This window comes from Kogia breviceps, chromosome 4 (genome assembly GCF_026419965.1).
Source record: "Kogia breviceps isolate mKogBre1 chromosome 4, mKogBre1 haplotype 1, whole genome shotgun sequence".
Classification (NCBI taxonomy): domain Eukaryota; kingdom Metazoa; phylum Chordata; class Mammalia; order Artiodactyla; family Physeteridae; genus Kogia; species Kogia breviceps.
In genome coordinates this window covers 58,854,405-58,873,614 of record NC_081313.1, presented here as the reverse complement: position 1 = coordinate 58,873,614, position 19,210 = coordinate 58,854,405, and the positions used below count along the sequence as shown (strand labels likewise).

The 19,210-nt window shown below is 37.4% G+C and overlaps 1 protein-coding gene across 1 annotated transcript in view; it reads left to right on the top strand.

Moving 5' to 3' along the window:
- ANKRD31 (ankyrin repeat domain 31) overlaps window positions 1-19,210 on the top strand; it is a 131,729-nt gene that overhangs the window by 75,368 nt on the left and 37,151 nt on the right. The window contains exons 18-20 of the mRNA XM_059062738.2: window positions 2,899-3,061; window positions 5,441-5,550; window positions 9,556-9,643. Coding sequence (XP_058918721.1) covers window positions 2,899-3,061; window positions 5,441-5,550; window positions 9,556-9,643 — 361 coding nt within the window. The remainder of the gene's footprint in view (window positions 1-2,898; window positions 3,062-5,440; window positions 5,551-9,555; window positions 9,644-19,210) is intronic.

Sequence of the window (19,210 nt, the reverse complement as noted above, 5' to 3'; positions counted from 1 at the left end):
ATTTCCATCATAACAGAAAACTCTGTTGAACAGCTCTGGTCTAGAGCAAGGATTGGTAAATATTTCCTACAGAGGGCTAGATAATCAACAGTTTAGGTTTTCCGGGCCACACAGTCTCTATTGCAACTACTCAACTGCTGTTCTAGTGCAAAAGCAACCCTAGACAACATGTAAATTAGTGGGTTTGACAGTGTGCCAATAAAACTTAATTTAAAAAGTCAGGCAGCAGGGCTTCCCTGGTGGCTCAGTGGTTGAGAGTCCGCCTGCCGATGCAGGGGACACGGGTTCGTGCCCCGGTCCGGGAAGATCCCACATGCCACAGAGTAGCTGGGCCTGTGAGCCATGGCCGGTGAGCCTGTGAGTCCGGAGCCTGTGCTCCGCAACGGGAGAGGCCACAACAGTGAGAGGCCCGCGTAAGACAAAAAAAAAAAAAAAACCCCAAAAAAGTCAGGCAGCAGACTGGATTTGGCCCATGTGCCATAGTTTGCTATTGCTTGATCTAGAGAATTACTGACTTTCTTTTACCTAAGTGGTGATAAAGACAAAGTTTGCTTTTGGAATAACCTTCTACATCTCTGTTGCCTTTACTTTAAGGAGAAATATTCTATTTAAAAAGAAGGAGGTAGTATTTTTAATGATATTTTAAATATCAATTCCTTTGATACTGATATATTGCCAGCATCTTTCTTTGTATCTTCATTAACTTTCCCTCCATGTGACAGTTCTTCTATCATTGACTCATTTTATTTCTGACTCACTTTCTCCCCTTTTGTCCCTATTTCTTTATTTTGAGGTAGGATATGGATAGATGATCCAGAAAGATTAATAAGGGGGAGCAAGAAAGGTAAATATATGGTACTTAGACCTACTAAGTATCAATTCTGTAACACCCTGTATATTTAATTCCTAATTTTCTCTCCGGCATAACTACATGCAAAGTTATTCAACATCTTATTTTCTTTTTCAACTTTTAATTTTAAAAAAATCTTAATTTCTTTAAGTTATCTTCCAAGATGGTCATGTATTCTACATTGTAAAATGTGGAGAATAAAAAGATAAGGAAAAGAAGAATAAGAGGAAAAGATTTTTTTAAAAGATAAAATGTGGATGGGAATGGGTACCCACTTTTGTACAAGATGGGATAGCAGGGATAAGATATTTCTTCCCACCTTAAAAACTAGAAAAGTGAGCAAAATATATGAAATAACAGTTTTGAGACATTAGACAACATTCAGCAGAGGGCAGTGATCCCTGAGAGGATGGAAACAAATGAGACGAGCCGTATGATCGCCCCACCTCATGGACTAGGAGGAGTTTTCAGGCAGAAGCCTAGGGAGGAAGAAAGCAAATAGCCTTATGATCTCAATGAGTTGAGAAGGTTGTTTGGCATTTAAAACTCCAACAGCTAAAATTTATGGGGCAAAATACCAGACAGAATATATCTGCACTGAGAGAATTCTCCAGAGATTTAAAGGGGAATCCCTTCAATTCCTTGGCTGATCTACAAATGTGCGTAAGGAAACTACATGAGATTAGGCAAAGAGCCAGCAGGCTGGAGATTACACAGGGCTAAATAGGGGAGTGTTTTCCTTAAGCCCCACCATGTGCCAAATACTTTACACGGGTTCACATTTAAGCCTCATAGGTGAGAGAAATGAGGTTCAGATGGTAAATAACTTGCCCAAGGACATAGCTAGTAAGTAGCAGTAGTGAGTTTTGTATGCTTGACTTTAAAACAAATATATTTTCCTTTAGGCTGGGCTAACTCTGGGCTGATAGAACAAATAAGGAGCTATCCTTATTATTTCTACTGGCCCATTTGCTCCTAAGTTTTTCTGCTTTTCCATACCTGGACACAAGTTGAAAGGTAAAAGCTACTAGCACATATGCATATCTTTAACAAAATACCGACCATTTTTCCTAAACAAAAGGTTTTTCAATGGTTTGAGTCACTTGCCTTGTGCAGATGGAATCACTGATTGTTTTGATTGTTTTTTACTAGTTGACTTAAACTGTCAACTAATTAGTGACAATCTTTAACTTGGATGAATTATAAACTTACTTCTAATACACAACTTTGAGTTATTCAAATTTTTTAAACACAAATTTGAGTTATTTGAGTTATTCAGGGAAGCATTATTTATATTAGAAACTTTTGCCCCCCAAATATCACAACATTTATCTTTGACCTCAGTTTTAATAACAGTGTATAATTTAATATAATCCTGAAATGATCCCTGCTCCCTTCTCCACCCTATCTTCCAGCAGCTTAGGGGAGGACAAAGGGCTGTGTTAAAGAGATAGAGTAAATCCTTTTGCACTTCAGTCTACCAAAGTCTGCCTCTTCAGCAATGAAGGCAGCATATCTGGTACTTTTCATGTCATCGTGTTTGGTTCTTCTGTGAGGACAGATCAGGCCAAATCAGTGGAGCAGTTTACAGTTGTCATATCAAATTTAATCAAGATTTTCTTGATCAGAGTTTGAAAACTTTTTTTAAAAATTAATTTTATTTATTTATTTTTGGCTGTGTTGGGTCTTCCTTGCTGTGCGAGGGTTTTCTCTAGTTGTGGCAAGCGGAGGCCACTCTTCATCACGGTGCGTGGGCCTCTCACTGTCGCAGCCTCTCTTGTTGCGGAGCACAGGCTCCAGCCACGCAGGCTCAGTAGTTGTGGCTCACGGGCCTAGTTGCTCTGCGGCATGTGGGATCTTCCCTAGACAGGGCTCGAACCCGTGTCACCTGCATTGGCAGGCAGATTCTCAACCACTGAGCCACCAGGGAAGCCCCTGAAAACTTTTTTTTGATAACTTTTAATACTTGACAGTGGTGTCTTGTAATGAAAGCAGGAATTATTAATCTTAGGTGTCTGTAGAGATAACTTTGGAAAAATACCTTTTAGGCAGCTGAGATTCTACTACAACATGGAGCAAACCCTAATCAAAAGGATCAAAAGCAAAAGACTGCTTTGGATGAAGCAGATGATAAAAACATGAAAGAGCTGCTAAAATCTTATGGTGCTATTGAGACTGACAATAGAGATGAGAGTAATGCTGTAGTCACTGGTATGTATGTCAGTGGTGCTTGCTATTTTATAAGGGTGTATACCTCTGCTTAGAAAAAGAAAATCTTAAGATTTGTGTAAATTGTTTCATAACTAGGGATAAATGTTTTGTATGTTTATTAAACTCTTGAAAAGCATCATTTATTTTTAGAAATAGCATTTCCAAACTTGGTTTAATTTATAGATTATATGGTCCTGTTGTATTGGAATTATATGTTGGAACAAAACACATATCATTCATTAAACAAACATTAATCTCATAACATTGGATCTGAGATAGAGATGTTACTGAAACTATGCAGATTGGTTTACTTGTAGTGGGGCTAGAAAAGAATGACATTATACCAAAGTCTTTGAAACTAAGATTCCATTACTTCAAAATTTGTAATGATGCCAATTTTTCAAGGCAAGCTTTCTAATGCTAGAATATGAATTTGTTAAGCAAATATATTATGCTTATATATGTATGTGAGCGTATGTGTAATATATTACAATGGAAAGAATATTTCAAGGGAATATATAGTCAGGTAAAATTTTGTGAACCATTTTTAGCAGTAGTTTGCACTTAAATAATATAATGAGTTATCTATAAGAAATAAGCATATAATCCTGCCATTTGTGGCAACATGGGTGAACCTGGAGGATGTTATGCTAAGTGAAATAAGCATAGAAAGACACAGAAAGGCAAACTCTTTATGGTGTCACTTATATGTGGAACCTAAAAAAAGTCAAGCTTAAAGAACCAGGTAGGTAGTTGAATGGTGGTTGCCAAGGGCTTGGAGGGGAGGGGATGATGGGGGGGGAGATGGGGAAATGTTGGTCAAAGAATACAGACTTTGACTTACAAGATGAATTAGTTCTGGGGAGCTAATATATAAATGATGATTATAGTTTATAATAATAAATTGTATACTTAAAATTTGCCAAGAGAGTAAATCTTAAATGTTCTCACCAACACACACACAACCACACACAAACATACACACACACACACACACACACACACACACACACACACACACACAGTAATAATGTCAGGTGATGGATGTGTTAAAAAAAAAAAAAAGAAAGCATTTAGTGAACACTAATTGAGAAAACATACATTTGTTGAGCACCTGCTATACAAACCAGGCACTTGCCCAAGAAGAGCTTCCAGTCTTGTGAGGAGATAAACCAGAAAACAGGCAGTTAAACACAATTTTGGGAGTGTTGAGGAGAGAGAATTGTTCTTCCTTTTCCTTCATGCTTGAGCCTTGACTCATAGAAGAAGAAAGCCGGGAATTTTTCTGTCCTATGAGGGAGAATATTGGCAAGAGAACCCCTGTGACTCACTTTTCCCCCAGCCTACCACAGTCCTTACCAACTGTTTGTTTTCAAGGGAGGAATCATTATTACTGATATGATTGGTGAGAGGCAAGGATAATCATTGTGTCCTATTTTACTAGTGAGCTATATCACATGTTGGTCAAAGTCAAGAGACGGACACACAAATCTTCTTTTCTTTGCCTGCTACCATATGCTAAGTCCGTAGGGTCAGGGACTTTCTTAGAGCCCCAGGCATGTCTCTTTCCCTCTTCACAGCCATATTTGGAGTTATTGGGCACTCTTGTTATAAAGTGCTATATCTATTCCCACTTTTCTGTTGTTTCTTGTATATACCTTTCCTTCATCAGGCTCCCCAACAGAATGAGGGATATAGGGTACCCATATATGGAGAAAGAGGATCCAAAATGGGATAAGGTTCAGAGAGAATTTTAAAGAGACAATAGGGCTTCCCTGGTGGCGCAGTGGTTGAGAGTCCGCCTGCCAATGCAGGGGACACGGGTTCGTGCCCCTATCCGGGAGGATCCCATGCTGCGGAGCGGCTGGGCCTATGAGCCATGGCTGCTGAGCCTGCACGTCCAGAGCCTGTGCTCCGCAACGGGAGAGGTCACGGCAGTGAGAGGCCCGCGTACCAAAAAAAAAAAAAAAAAAAAAAGAGAGACAATAAATTATAGTCATAGTATTTAAGAGCATGGACTTGAAGTCAGATCTGGTTTCAGTACTAGCTGTGTGACTTTAGGCAACTTCTTGAATCCCTCTAAGCTTCACGTTCCTCTTCTGTAAAATAGATGTAATTAATTACCTACCTTATGGGCTCATATGAAGATTAAATAAGATGATTCAGGAAAAGAGTTCGATGTCCAGGATGTGATAAGTATTCAGCAAATGTTAGCTGTAGTTAGTCAATTGATAATAAATAATGAGGTGCTGACCAACATTAAGATATCATAGTAATTATAGACTTAATTTATCCTTCCCATTCCTGTCACCATTACAATTGATAAAATGATGCTAAATTTTTACACATTCTTATATTTTCTAATTTTATGTTTTAAAGTAAAAATTCCTGCTATCCGGGCAAAAAGACGTAAACAATGTGATGACTGCAAAACTGTTGATACACGTTCTATTTCACACCAAGAACAAACAAAAGAAAACCTTGCCATGGTGAGTGAAGTTGAAATCCTTTTGTTCTTCAGCCTAGAAAATGCCATTCTTTGGGCCAGCCAGCCATTGGCTGTTGGCAGCACTCTTTCCATTTTAAGGACATACAGGTTGAAAATGTTTTTTGTCATAAGAAAATAATACAGCATAATTGAACAGAATGAACCAAGAAAATATGGTATATAGTTAACTCTCCATTATCTGCATTGAACACAGAATTATAGTTTAGCTGCTATCCTTTACACCTAGATTGGGTTTTGGCTACTTCTCATCCGACAGACAGTGCCACTGTCATAGTGTGTCTTCACCCACCCTCTTCTAAAAAGTATCTAGGATACATACTAGGTAGAAAAGACCCTGGAACCCAGACAGAGAAGAGAAAAAAAACCTGGTTTAACCAATGTGGATCCCACATGTTTTATAGTGATAGTGTTTGCTATATGTGAAATCCCTCATGTAAACGTATATTTTTGCAAAAAAAAACAACATAGTAGTCGCATATATATTAATATATAAGATGGATATCTTTTTTTTTTTTTTTTGTGGTACACGGGCCTCTCACTGTTGTGGCCTCTCCCGTTGCGGAGCACAGGCTCCGGACTCACAGGCTTAGTGGCCATGGCTCACGGGCCCAGCTGCTCCGTGGCATGTGGGATCTTCCCGGACCGGTGCATGAACCTGTGTCCCCTGCATCGGCAGGCGGATTTCTCAACCACTGCGCCACCAGGGAAGCCCGATATTCTTAGTTTGATTAAAACATACAGCTTACTAGACACTAACTTCTTAAGCAAAGTAGCATCCTCAATGAAATATTATTTTGAATAAGATTATGCATGTTGATTAGATTTCCCTTACATATTTTTTGTTAGTATAGAGGGGAAAATATTATTCATTGAACCTAAACTATGATTAATCAACTATTTTATACCTTAAATATTTTTAATGGTATTCAAACTAAATTGTATTTGCCTCAGCCTTTAAAAAACATTTTACATTGTTCCTGGTATCTCTTGTAATGAATGAAAAGTTAATTGTCAATCTACTTGTCATTCCCTTGTAGATAATTCTTTTAAGCTTACAGTTTTTAAGATTTTTCTTTTATATTCTGCAGTTTCACTAGGTTATGTCTAAATGTGGATGTGTTTTTAATTAATTATTCTAAGGACTAGACATGCTCCTTTAATCGGAATACACATTTCTCATTTGTATTTTGGAAACTCTCAGCCCTTATACTTTTGAATATTACCTCTGTCCCATTCTCAGTATCTCCTTTTTTGGAACTCATATTTAGATGGCTGTTAGACCAGTCTCCATATGTCTTTTTCATATTTTCCATCTCTTTAACTCTTTGCACTATATTCTGGGCAGTAGCCTTTGATCTCCAATTTTCTAATTTTTCTAAGAATTTCTAAGAATTTTTCTAATCCTTTTTTTTTTCTCTAATCCTTATTTAAGCTAAAGGACACCCACTTAAGGTCACTAGCTTTATGAGGGGATTCCATTCTAACTCCTTCTTCATGTGGCCCTGAGGCCTTATCTTCTGTTCCTTTGTAGGACCCTAATCCCTAATATCTATGTTTGTTCCAGATCCCTCATGGGCTGCTACTAGCTTCATTTTATTTCTCTTCCTTTTTCCAATCTTAGCTGGGGACAGGTGGTTAAAGTTTATTGTATTTTGTCTAATGTGTTTTTCCAACTGTTTGAAGTAGACTGGAGTCCTTCTGTATCAGCTCAGTTCACCATATTGACCATTAGTATCTTTAAGGTGTATTTTCATGTAAAGATTAAAACATTATGGAAAAAAATCACCCTATTGTTATTAACTGTATGGGTATTTGCTTCAGGAATAATGTATATCATTTTAGATGCTGAGCCACAGTGGAATATAGTGGAGATACAGGAGTTTAATGAAAACCAACTTTAAAAAAAAGAAAAAAAAACTTAAATATGCAGACATTAAAATCATCAAGGGTTTGACTTTTGTAAATGTAAAATTGGTTTTGAATGTTGAAATTTCCAAACCAAATTGAGGATGGGCGGGGGCGACTCTATGGCCAGGTGCAAAGGAAATGAGATGATTTTAGTTTGGTGCTACCCTCTAACACCTTCAGGTCACAGCATGTGTAGGCAGCCTCCTTCTCTACCTCCGTATAGAATGAGTACAGAAGTAATAAAAAATAATAATGATAATAGTTTGCATTCACTGAGTATTTATTATATGGTAAGCTCTCCTCTGAGTGCTTTATATTAACTCATTTAGTCCTTATAATAATTCTTCTAGGTAGTTTCTATTAATATCATTACCTTCCTTATTACAGATAAGGAAGCTAAAGTAAGAGAGGGTAAGTAACAATCCAGAATTACATTTCTATTAAGTAGCAATGGCAGAATTAAACTCCAGGCAATCTAACTCCAGAGCCTGTGCTCTTAACCACTGTGTTTTAACATTCAAAACTGTAAAAGAGATGTCAGAGGCAAAGATGATCCTGCCATAGTAAAAGTTGTAAATCTGGAATAAAATCATAGTGAAGCTTTACAGTAAGTAGGGTGTAAACTGTCTATAAGTTGCTTATTCCAAAGACAGATCATAGGTTAGGAGTGGGTGTTTTTTTGTGGGGTTTTTTTGGTAAGATAAACAAATAGTAATGAAGGACTAAGAAGGGGGATCTTGGAGGGAAAGTTTTAATGGGCCCTCCATGGTAAAATGTGGAGCTGGTATGGAGTGAAAAGTTATGGCCCATGGTGGACAAGACTGAGTGCATCTACAATATGAGACAAAACAAAAGGGGAAGTCAGCACCAAAAGATGTTTTCTTTATCCCAACCTGTAGGTACAGGCTTAGTCTGGTCACAGATTTAGACCTTTAGTTTGCTTTACCACATAACTGGATGGTTTTATTATGTGCATTTTCCATATCCCTTGTGGGCACCAAAGTAAAACTTTAGAGCAACGAACTTCACAAGGCTCTGAGGACATACATCTTTTAAAAATGAATGTGTTTTGAGAATATATTAAAGGATACATAGTATGAGTCAGTCCATCAGTTGTCATTTATTGAGCAACAGCTGTATATCCAGCAGTGTGGAAACCTGTACAAATATAAAAGCCATGCTCTTGCCTACAAGATCTCATTGTTTTGATGGAGGAAATATAATATATAAGACATTATACATGTTAATGCTAATTTCTGTAGCCCTAAAATTCGTAAGTAATTCTGAGAAAGAATAAATCAGTATGGATTAGATTAGTCGGGTTTTGTGTGTGAGATTGGTTTAATGTAATAATAATAAGCAGTATTTATTGAGCTTTTACTTTGTGCTGACACTGTCCTAAACATTTTATATGTGTTACTCAGTTCAGACAAGGAGAGAATAATTAACTTGCTGTAGTCACCAGCTAGGAAGAGATGAAGCCGGAATTCAAACCCAGGCAGTCCAGTTCCAGAGTCCACTCCACAATTCCATCTCTCATAAGAAAGAGAAAGTTCTGGGCAGAATACACAGAAGGCATTTGAGTCAGGAATATTAATACTGACAAGTATATAAAGAGGTGGTTTTAAATCCCCTTTGTGAGTTTTTGAGGGTGTTTTGTATTTGTAAGACTGTGAAATTTCAGTAGTGTGCAATGATAGTCATAAAGCCTTAAAGTGAACTTGTTGCATATATATGGTCTTTAAATATTATGTGCTGAGTTGTTCTTTTTCTCCTATGCCTATAACAGAAGTCATTGAGAAATTGTGATTCTTTGTATGCTTGCTACTCTTACATTCTGTTTTCCTGGAGCAGATCTGCTACATAAATCAAGATATATTTAAGTTTAATTTTTCCCCAAATATGCAATATATATACAATTAAGTTTAAACAAAGCCTGAGTACATTTGGAACGTAAAGGGTAATGAGCATTTTTAGTGGCACTTTCTTTAGCACTTTTACTGTGCATTTGTCAATTGCATATCAGAGAAAAACATCTACCTTCTTGTAATGAAGTTTTTAATATTTTATCTGATAGCATCAGACCATCAGTGCCATTCTACAAGATTTAGAAGAAAAACAAGAAAATTTATTAACGTTTGAAATAAGAACCCCTGAAGATGCAGGTAAATATATACTCATACTCAAGTCTGATTATTTCAATCATCCAAGGTATTGTTATCTCATCTTCTTTTTTGGGGGGTGGGGTATAAGTATGACTCCATTTTTATAAAGTTCAAGAACAGGCCAAATTAACTTTTGGTAGAATTCAAAATAGAAGTGCAGTGGAGTTGAAGGTGCCCTCCCCCGAAAATATGTCCACATTCTAAGCCCCAGAATCTGTGAATGTGACTTTTTGCAGGGGGAAGAGTCTTTACAGATATAATTAGAGATCTTGAAATGAGATTTATCTTGGATTTTCCAAATGGTCTCTAAATCCAATGACAAGTGTCCATATAAGAGACACACAAGAGAGAGACACAGAGAGAAGGAGAAGGCCATGTGAAGGTGGAGGCAGAGACTGGAGTGATGCAACCACAAGCCAAGAAATGCCTGGAGCCACCAGAGATTAGAAGAGGCAAGGAAGTTTCCCCCCCTAGAGCCTTCAGAGGGAGTACAGTACTGTCAGTACCTTAATTTTGGACCTCACTCTTTGCAGGAGTATGATATCCCTTGAAACCAAAGTAAAATAATATAAAATGAAATCACTTTTTTTTTTGTGTGTGTGTGTGTGTGTGGTACGGGGGCCTCTCACCGCTGTGGCCTCTCCCACCGCAGAGCACAGGCTCTGGACGCGCAGGCTCAGCGGCCATGGCTCACGGGCCCAGCCGCTCCGCGGCACGTGGGATCCTCCCGGACCGAGGCATGAACCCATGTCCCCTGCATCGGCAGGCGGACTCTCAACCACTGCGCCACCAGGGAAGCCCTGAATTTTAAAGTGATAATCAATCCTCAAAGTTAATTCTAAGTTACTGAGTAGACTAAGTATCTTCTCATAGAAGTATTTAGGGCAAGTTTCTCTTTATAAAATGGTTATGCTAGGAAGAATTTTTTTAAATATAATTACACATCTTCAAATGCACTAGAAAAACTTCATGTCAGAGGGAACCAGTTCTGAATCGTTTGTGACTTGACTATACATTCCATGTTTGTCGTGTTGCAATTTGATGATAATTGCTAAGCCATAAGCCAAATTATTGTTTGTCCTGAGTAGGATTTATTTGAAGACTTGTTTGTTTGCTTCTTTTATCCTGCATGAAATTTCCCATATTCTGCTCATAAGATAAAAGTACGCTTTGAGATAAAATCAGACACCTTGGGAAGATCTTTGATTTATAACCTTTTTTCTTCTTTTTGGGGGGCATTAATTTACTAAAACATCTAAATTTTAGAGTTGAAACTCACAAAATTTCAAAAATTTAAGGCATTACCAGAAATAATGTATTAGATGTGTGAGAAATAATGTATTAGATAGTATTAATTAAACAATGGATGGTCTATATTTAATTTTTCTCCCATATGCTACTTTATTTTTAAATTTTTATTTCATATTGGAGTATAGTTGATTACCAATGTTATGTTACTTTCAGATGTATAGCATAGTGATTCAGTTATACATATACACATATCTATTCTTTTTCAAGTTCCTTTCCCATTTAGGTTATTACAGAATATTGAGCAGAGTTCCCTGTGCTATATACAGTAAGTAGGTCCTTGTTGGTTATCTGTTTGAAATATAGCAGTGTGTATATGTCAATCCCAAACTCCCAGTGTATCCCTCTCCCCCACCCTCTCCCACTGGTAACCATAAGTTTGTTCTCTAAGTATGTGAGTCTTTTTCTGTATTGTAAATAAGTTCATTTGTATCATTTTTTTAGATTCTGCATATAAGCAATATCATATGATATTTGTCTTTCTCTGTCTAACCTACTTCACTTAGTATTATAATCTCCAGGTCCATCCACATTGCTGCAAATGGCAGCATTATTTCATTCTTTTTAATGGCTGAGTAATATTCCATTGTATACATGTACCACATCTTCTTTATCATTCATCTGTCGGACTTTAGGTTGCTGCCATGTCTTGGCTGTTGTACACAGCACTGCAGTGAATATTGGGTTGCATGTATCCCTTTGAACCATGGTTTTCTCCAGATATATGCCCAGGAGTAGGATTACTGGATCATATGGTAGCTCTATATTTAGTTTTTTAAGGAACCTCAGTACTGTTCTCCTTAGTGGCTGCACAAGTTTACATCCCACCAACAGTGTTGGAGGGTTCTCTTTTCTCCACACCCTCTCCAGCATTTATTGTTTGTACACTTTCTGGTGATGGCCATTCTGACTGATGTGAGGTGATGTCTCATTGTAGATGTGATTTGCATTTCTCTAATAATTAACAATATTGACCATCTCTTTTCATGTGCCTCTTGGCCATCTGTATATATCCTTCAGAGAAATGTTCTTTTTATTTAGTTATTCTGCCCATTTTTTGATTGGGTTATTTTTTTGATATAGAGCCTCATGAGCTGTTTGTAAATTTTGAAGATTAATCCCTTTTCGGTCACATTGTTTGCAAATATCTTCTCCCATTCTGTGAGTTTTTGTTTTGTTTATGGTTTCCTTTGCTGTGCAGAAGCTTTTGAATTTAATTAGGTCCCATTTGTTTATTTTTGTTTTTATTTCCATTACTCTAGGAGATGGATCTAAAAAGAAAATGCTGCGATTTATGTCAAAGAGTGTTCTGCCTGTGTTTTCCTCTAAGAGTTTTATAGTATCAAATCTTACATTTAGGTCTTTAATCCATTTTGAGTTATTTTATCTTTATGGTGTTAAAGAATGTTCTAATTTAATTTTTTTACATGTAGCTGTCCAGTTTTCCTAGAACAATTTATTGAAGAGACTGTCTTTTCTCCACTGTATAGTCTTTCCTCCTTTGTCTTAGATTAATTGACCATAGGAGTATAGGTTTATTTCTGGGCTTTCTGTCTTTTTCCATTGATCTATATTTCTGTTTTTGTGCCAGTACCATACTGTTTTGATGACCATAGCTTTGTAGTATAGTCTGAATCCTGGGAACCTGATTCTTCCAGCTCCATTTTTCTTTCTCAAGGTCACTTTGGCTATTCGGGATCTTTTGTGTCTCCATTTTTCTAGTTCTGTGAAAAATGCCATTGGTAATTTGATAGGGATTTCATTGAATCTGTAGATTGCCTTGGGTTGTATAGTCATTTTAACAATACTGATTCTTACAATCCAAGAACATGGTGTATCTTTCCATCTGTTTGTGTCATATTTGATTTCTTTCATCAGCATCTTACAGTTTTCAGAGTACAGGTCTTTTGCCTCCTTAGGTAGGTTTATTCCTAGGTATTTTATTCTTTTTGATGTGATGGTAAGTGGGATTGTTTCTGTAATTTCTCTTTCTGATCTTTCATTGTTAGTGTATAGAAATGTTGTATAGTATCATGTCATCTGCAGATGGTGACAGTTTTACTTCTTCTCCAATTTGGATTCCTTTTATTTCTTTTTCTTCTTTGATTGCTGTGGCTAGGACTTCCAATACTATGTTGAATAAAAGTGATGAGAGTGGACATCCTTGTCTTGTTCCCAATCTTAGAAGAAATGCTTTTCGCTTTTCCCCATTGAGTATGATGCTAGCTGTAGGTTTGTCTTATATGGCCTTTATTATGTTGAGGAATGTTCCCTCTCTGCCCACTTTCTGGAGAGTTTTTATCATAAATGGGTGTTGAATTTTGTCCAGCTTTTTCTGCATCTGCTGAGATGATCATATGGTTTTTATTCTTCAATTTGTTGATGTGGTGTGGTATCACACTGACTGATTTGTGGTTATTTTAAAATCCTTGCATCCCTGGGATAAATCTCACTTAATCATGGTGTATGATCCTTTTAATGTATTGTTGGATTCAATGTGCTAGTATTTTGTTGAGGATTTTTACATCTATGTTCATCAGTGATATTGGCTAGTAATTTTCTTTCTTTTTGTGGTATCTTTGTCTGGTTTTGGTATCAGGGTGATAGTGTCCTCACAGAATGAGTTTGGGAGTGTTCATTCCTCTGCAGTTTTTTGGAATAGTTTCAGAAGGGTGGGTGTTTACTCTTCTCTAAATGTTTGATAGAATTTGCCTGTGAAGCCATCTGGTCCTGGACTTTCGTTTGTTGGGAGCTTTTAAATCACAATTTCAATTTCAGTACTTGTGATTGGTCTGTTCATATTTTCTATTTCTTCCTGGTTCAGTCTTGGGAGATTGTACCTTTCTAAGAATTTGTCCATTTCTTCTAGGTTGTCCATTTTATTGGCATATAGTTTATTGTAGTAGTCTTTTGTGATCCTTTGTTTCTCTGGGGTGTCCATCGTAACTTCTCCTTTTATATTTCTAATTTTATTGATTTGAACCCTCTCCCTTTTTTTCTTGATCAGTCCAGCTAAAGGTTTATCAGTTTTGTTTATCTTTTTAAAGAACTTTTTGGTTTCATTGATCTTTTCTATTGTTTTCTTCATCTCTATTTCATTTATTTCTGCTCAGATCTTTATGATTTCTTTCCTTCTACTAACTTTGAGTTTTCTTTGTTCTTTCCCTGGTTACTTTAGGTGTAAGCTTAGGTTGTTTATTTGAGATTTTTCTTGTTTCCTGAGGTAAGATTGTATTGCTATAAACTTCCCTCTTAGAACTGCTTTTGCTGTGTCCCATAGGTTTTGGATCATCGTGCTTTTGTTTTCATTTGTCTCTAGGTATTTTTTTATTTCCTCTTTGATTTCTTCAGTGATCCATTGGTTGTTTAGTAGTATATTGTTTAGCTTCCACATGTTCGTGTTTTTTACAGTTCTTTTCTTGTAGTTTATTTCTAATCTCATAGTGTTGTAGTCAGAAAAGATGCTTGATAGGATTTCCATTTTCTTAAGTTTACCAAGGCTCACTTTGTGGCCCAGCATGTGATCAATCCTGGAGAATGTTCCATGTGCCCTTGAGAAGAATGCGTATTCTGCTGCTTTGGGATGGAATGCTCCATAAATATCAATTAAGTCCATCTGGTCTAATGTGTCATCTGAGACCTGTGTTTTCTTACTGATTTTCTGTCTGGATTATCTGTTCATTGATGAAAGTGGAGTGTTAAAGTCCCCCACTATTATTGTGTTATTGTCAGTTGCTCCTTTTATGGCTGTTAGTATTTGCCTTATATATTGAGGTGCTCCTATGTTGGGTACATATATATTTACAATTGTTATATCTTCTTCTTGGATTGATCCCTTGATCATTATGTAGTGTCCTTTTTTGTCTCTTGTGACAGTCTTTATTTTAAAGTCTATTTTGTCTAATATGAGTATTGCTACTCTGGCTTTCATTTGATTTCTGTTTGAATGGAATACCTTTTTTCATCCCCTCACTTTCAGTCTGTATGTCCCTAGATCTGAAGTGGGTCTCTTGTAGACAGCATATATATGGGTCTTGTTTTTGTATCCATTCAGCCAGTTTACATCTTTTGGTTGGGCCATTTAATCCGTTTTCATTTAAGATAATTATCAACATGTATGTTCTTATTGCCATTTTGTTAATTGTTTCAGATTTGGTTTTCTAGGTCTTTTTTCCTTCCTTACTCTTTTGTTCTCTTTTCTTGTGATTTGATGATTAACTTTAGTGATTTGTTTGGATTCCTTTTTCTTTTGTGTGTGTGTATCTGTTGTAGATTTTTGGTTTGCAGTTACCATGAGGTTTTAATATAGCAGTTTATATATATATATATATATATATATATATATATATATATATATATATATATATATATATATATATACAAGATTGTTTTAAATGCTGTTTTTTTTAAATTCCAAATGCATTTCCAGTATCCTGAATTTGTACTCTCCTCTTCTCACGATTGCTGGTTTTGATATCATATTTGCCTGTGGATGATTTCCTACCTTTACTATATGTTTGCCTTTACTGGTGAGCTATTCCATTCATCATTTTCTCATTCCTAGTTGTGGCCTTTTCTTTTCCACCTAGAGAATTTCCTTCAGCATTTGTTGAAAAGCTGGTCTGATGGTGCTGAATTCTCTTAGCTTTTGCTTGTCTGTAAAGCTTTTGATTTCTCCGTCGAATCTGAATGAGAGCCTTGCTGGATAGAGTATTCTTGGTCGCAGGTTCTTTCCTTTTATCACTTTAAGTATTTTGTGCCACTCCCTTCTGGCCTGCAGGGTTTCTGCTGAGAAAGCAGCTGATAACCTTATGGGAATTCCCTTGTATGTTATTTGTTGTTTTTCCCTTGTAGCTTTTAATATTTTGTCTTTGTTTTTATTTTTTGTCAGTTTGATTACTGTGTGTCTCAGCATGTTTCTCCTTAGGTTTATCCTGCCTGGGACTATCTGTGCTTCCTGGACTTGGGTGACTATTTCCTTTCCCATGTTAGGGAAGTTTTCAGCTATTATCTCTTTAAATATTTTCTCAGGTTCTTCCTCTCTCTCTTCTCCTTCTGAGACCCCTGTATGTGAATGTTGGTGCATTTAGTGTTGTCCCAGAGGTCTCTTAGGCTGTCCTCATTTCTTTTCATTCTTTTTTCTTTATTCTGTTCTGCAGCAGTGATTTCCTCCATCTGTCTTCCAGGTCACATATCCGTTCTTCTGCCTCAGTTATTCTGCTATTGATTCCTTCTAGTGTACTTTTTTATTTCAGTTATTGTACTTTTCATCTCTGTTTGTTTGTTCTTTAATTCTTCTAGGTCTTTGTTAAACATTTCTTGTATCTTCTCGATCTGTGCCTACATTATTTTTTCAAGGTCTTGGATCATCTTTACTATCATTACTCTGAATTCTTTTTCAGATGGATTTCCCATTTCCACTTCACTTCATTGTTCTTCTGGTGTTTTGTCTTGTTCCTTCATCTGGGACATATTCCTTTGCTATCTCATTTTGTCTAACTTTCTGAGATTGCTGTTTCCATTCTGCAGGCTGCAGGGTTATAGTTCTTTTTGCTTCTGCTGTCTGCCCCCTCAGTGGATCAGGCTGTATAAGAGGCTTGTGCAGGCTTCCTGGTGGGAGGGACTGGTTCCTGCCCACTGGTGGGTGGAGCTGGGTGTTGTCCCTCTGGTTGGCGGGCCATATCAAGGGGAGTGTTTAGCCAGCAGCTGTGTGCTCAGGAAGACTTTAAGTAGCCTGTCTGCTGATGGGTGGAGCTGTGTTCCTGCCCTGTTGGTTGTTTGGCCCAAGGTGTCCCAGCACTGGAGCCCACAGGCTGTTGGGTGGGGCCAGGTCTTGGTGAGAAAATGGCGCCCTCCAGGAGGGCTCATGCCAATGAGTACTACCCAGAACTACTGCCACCAGTGTCTTTGTCCCTGCAGTGAGGCACAGCCACCCCCCACCTCTGCAGGAGACCCTCCAATACTAGCAGGTAGGTCTGGCCCAGGCTCTCCTGAAGTCATTGCTTTTTTCCCTGGCTCCTGGTGCACATGAGACCTTGTGTGCACCCTCCAAGAGTGGAGTTTCTGTTTCCCGCAGTGCTGTGGAATTCCTGCGATCAAACCCTGCTGGCCTTCAAAGCCGGATTCTCTGGGGCCTCCTCCTCCCATTGCCAAACCCCCAGACTGGGGAGCCTGACGTGGGGCTCAGAACTTTCACTCCTGTGGGAGAACTTCTGTGGTATAGTTATTTTGCAGTTTGTGGGTTGCCCACCTGGCGGGTATGGCATTTGATTTTATCGCGATTGCGCCCCTCCTACTGTCTCATTGTGGTTTCTTTGTCTTTGGATGTAGGATATCTTTTTTGGTAGGTATGCTAGAAGTGCTGTTTTTACATTCTTTTTTGTCATAGTCATCATTCTTAGTGGTTACATAGTAAATGTTCAATAAATGTTCCATGGTTTACTTAATATTCCCCTTTTTATTGAGCATTTATTTTTTTATTTTTGTATTTTTAACATCTTTATTGGAATATAATTGCTTTACAATGGTGTGTTAGTTTCTGCTTTGCAACAAAGTGAATCAGTTATACATATACATATGTTCCCATATCTCTTCCCTCTTGCATCTCCCTCCCTCCCACCCTCCCTATCCTACCCCTCTAGGTGGTCACAAACCACCTAGCTGATCTCCCTGTGCCATGTGGCTGCTTCCCACTAGCTATCCACCCTACGTTTGGTAGTGTATATATGTCCATGCCACTCTCTCACTTCACCATGAGCATTTAGATTTTTGTAATTTTTTGCTATTACACTACAACACATAGTTTTTTCTGGATTTAGGATTATCTTCTTAGGAAAAATTAACATAATTGAAATTATTGGGTCAAAAATATATAAACATTTTAAAATCTATTGGTTCATATTGATAAATTGATTTCCTAAATTATTACATAATAATTTGCACTTCCACCAACACACATTCGTGTTTGTTTGCCTTTACGCTGCTAATAGCATCAGTATTTTCATTTTAAATAATTTTATGGAAAAAAATTTTACTAGTTTAATAAAAAATATGTATCGTATTTTCATCTGCCTTATTGATTTTATTAGTGGTACTTTTTCACTAGTTTTATTTTCTGTTTCGTAAACTGACTGTTCCTGTTTGTTAATAAATTGGAGCCATTTTATGTAATCAAAAGTTATTGACACCTTTTCTGCCATAACTGCAGGAAATACTTTTTTCACCCCTTAACTGTCTTTTTATTCATAACATGTTAGTGTATGCTTAAATACAGAAATTCTCAAATTCTGTATAGTACAGTGTATCAGCCTCTTTGCTGTTTCTTTTAATGCTTCTAAGATTAGAAACTTTCCTCCCCTCCCCACCCCCAGGCTTTGTAACTTAATTTTATTCTGTTATCCCCATGATTATTCTAATCATGATCCCTATTTTTGGTCTCATTGCCCCTTTAGGGGAGGAGAGGTAAGGCAGTAGGACTCTAGAGTTCTTGGCTGGTGATCAAGTCCTGACTGTGGTTGGCGCCATCACTCTTTTGCAGTTGTTTAAAACTAAGTTTCTTCAAAACAAAATTTCTGAGGCTGTTCTGAAACTTCTACATAGCTCCCATAATGTGACAGTGCACATTTTTCTTTCCCAGGGCCCTCTCAGTCTCCTCTCAGCTTCTTTTTTTTTTCCTGGTGGTCCACCTTACACAGATTGTCACCCTCAGGTACAAACCCTCATAAGCAGGGCCACAGGGCAGTCTCCACACTGTCTTCAAGTTCCTGGCTCCTTGGACCCACTGTTAGAAGGAAGGACAATTAATTCCTAGCACAGAAGCAACTTTCTCCTTGCCCTGCTGTGGAAGCTCCCTGCTTTTCAGGATCTCAACCTCTAGATGTTCAAGGTCAAAGAGGAAGTCAGATATGAGTCCATTGTCACCTCAATAGAAAGTCGTTACACTCTTTATAGTCCTTTGAGAAACTACCCCTTTAGGCTTGAGGTAAAGGGGAGAAATGCCCTCGCCTTTCACTTTTGCTGCTCAGCGTAGAGAATCCCACCCAGTTAAGCTACAGCTCTCTAAAGAAACAGTTTTACAAAGTCACCACCTCCATATTCTGACATCTTTTGTATCTTTGATCTGGTTGAGGGATCCAAGAGTAATGAATTTTTTTGTACATTTCTTTGTAAATTTTTCTTATTGATGTTTTATATACACTTTGATGTCAAATATTTTTAGTGCCTCAACTGAATTGAGGCAGAAAAAAATGTTCATTTTAA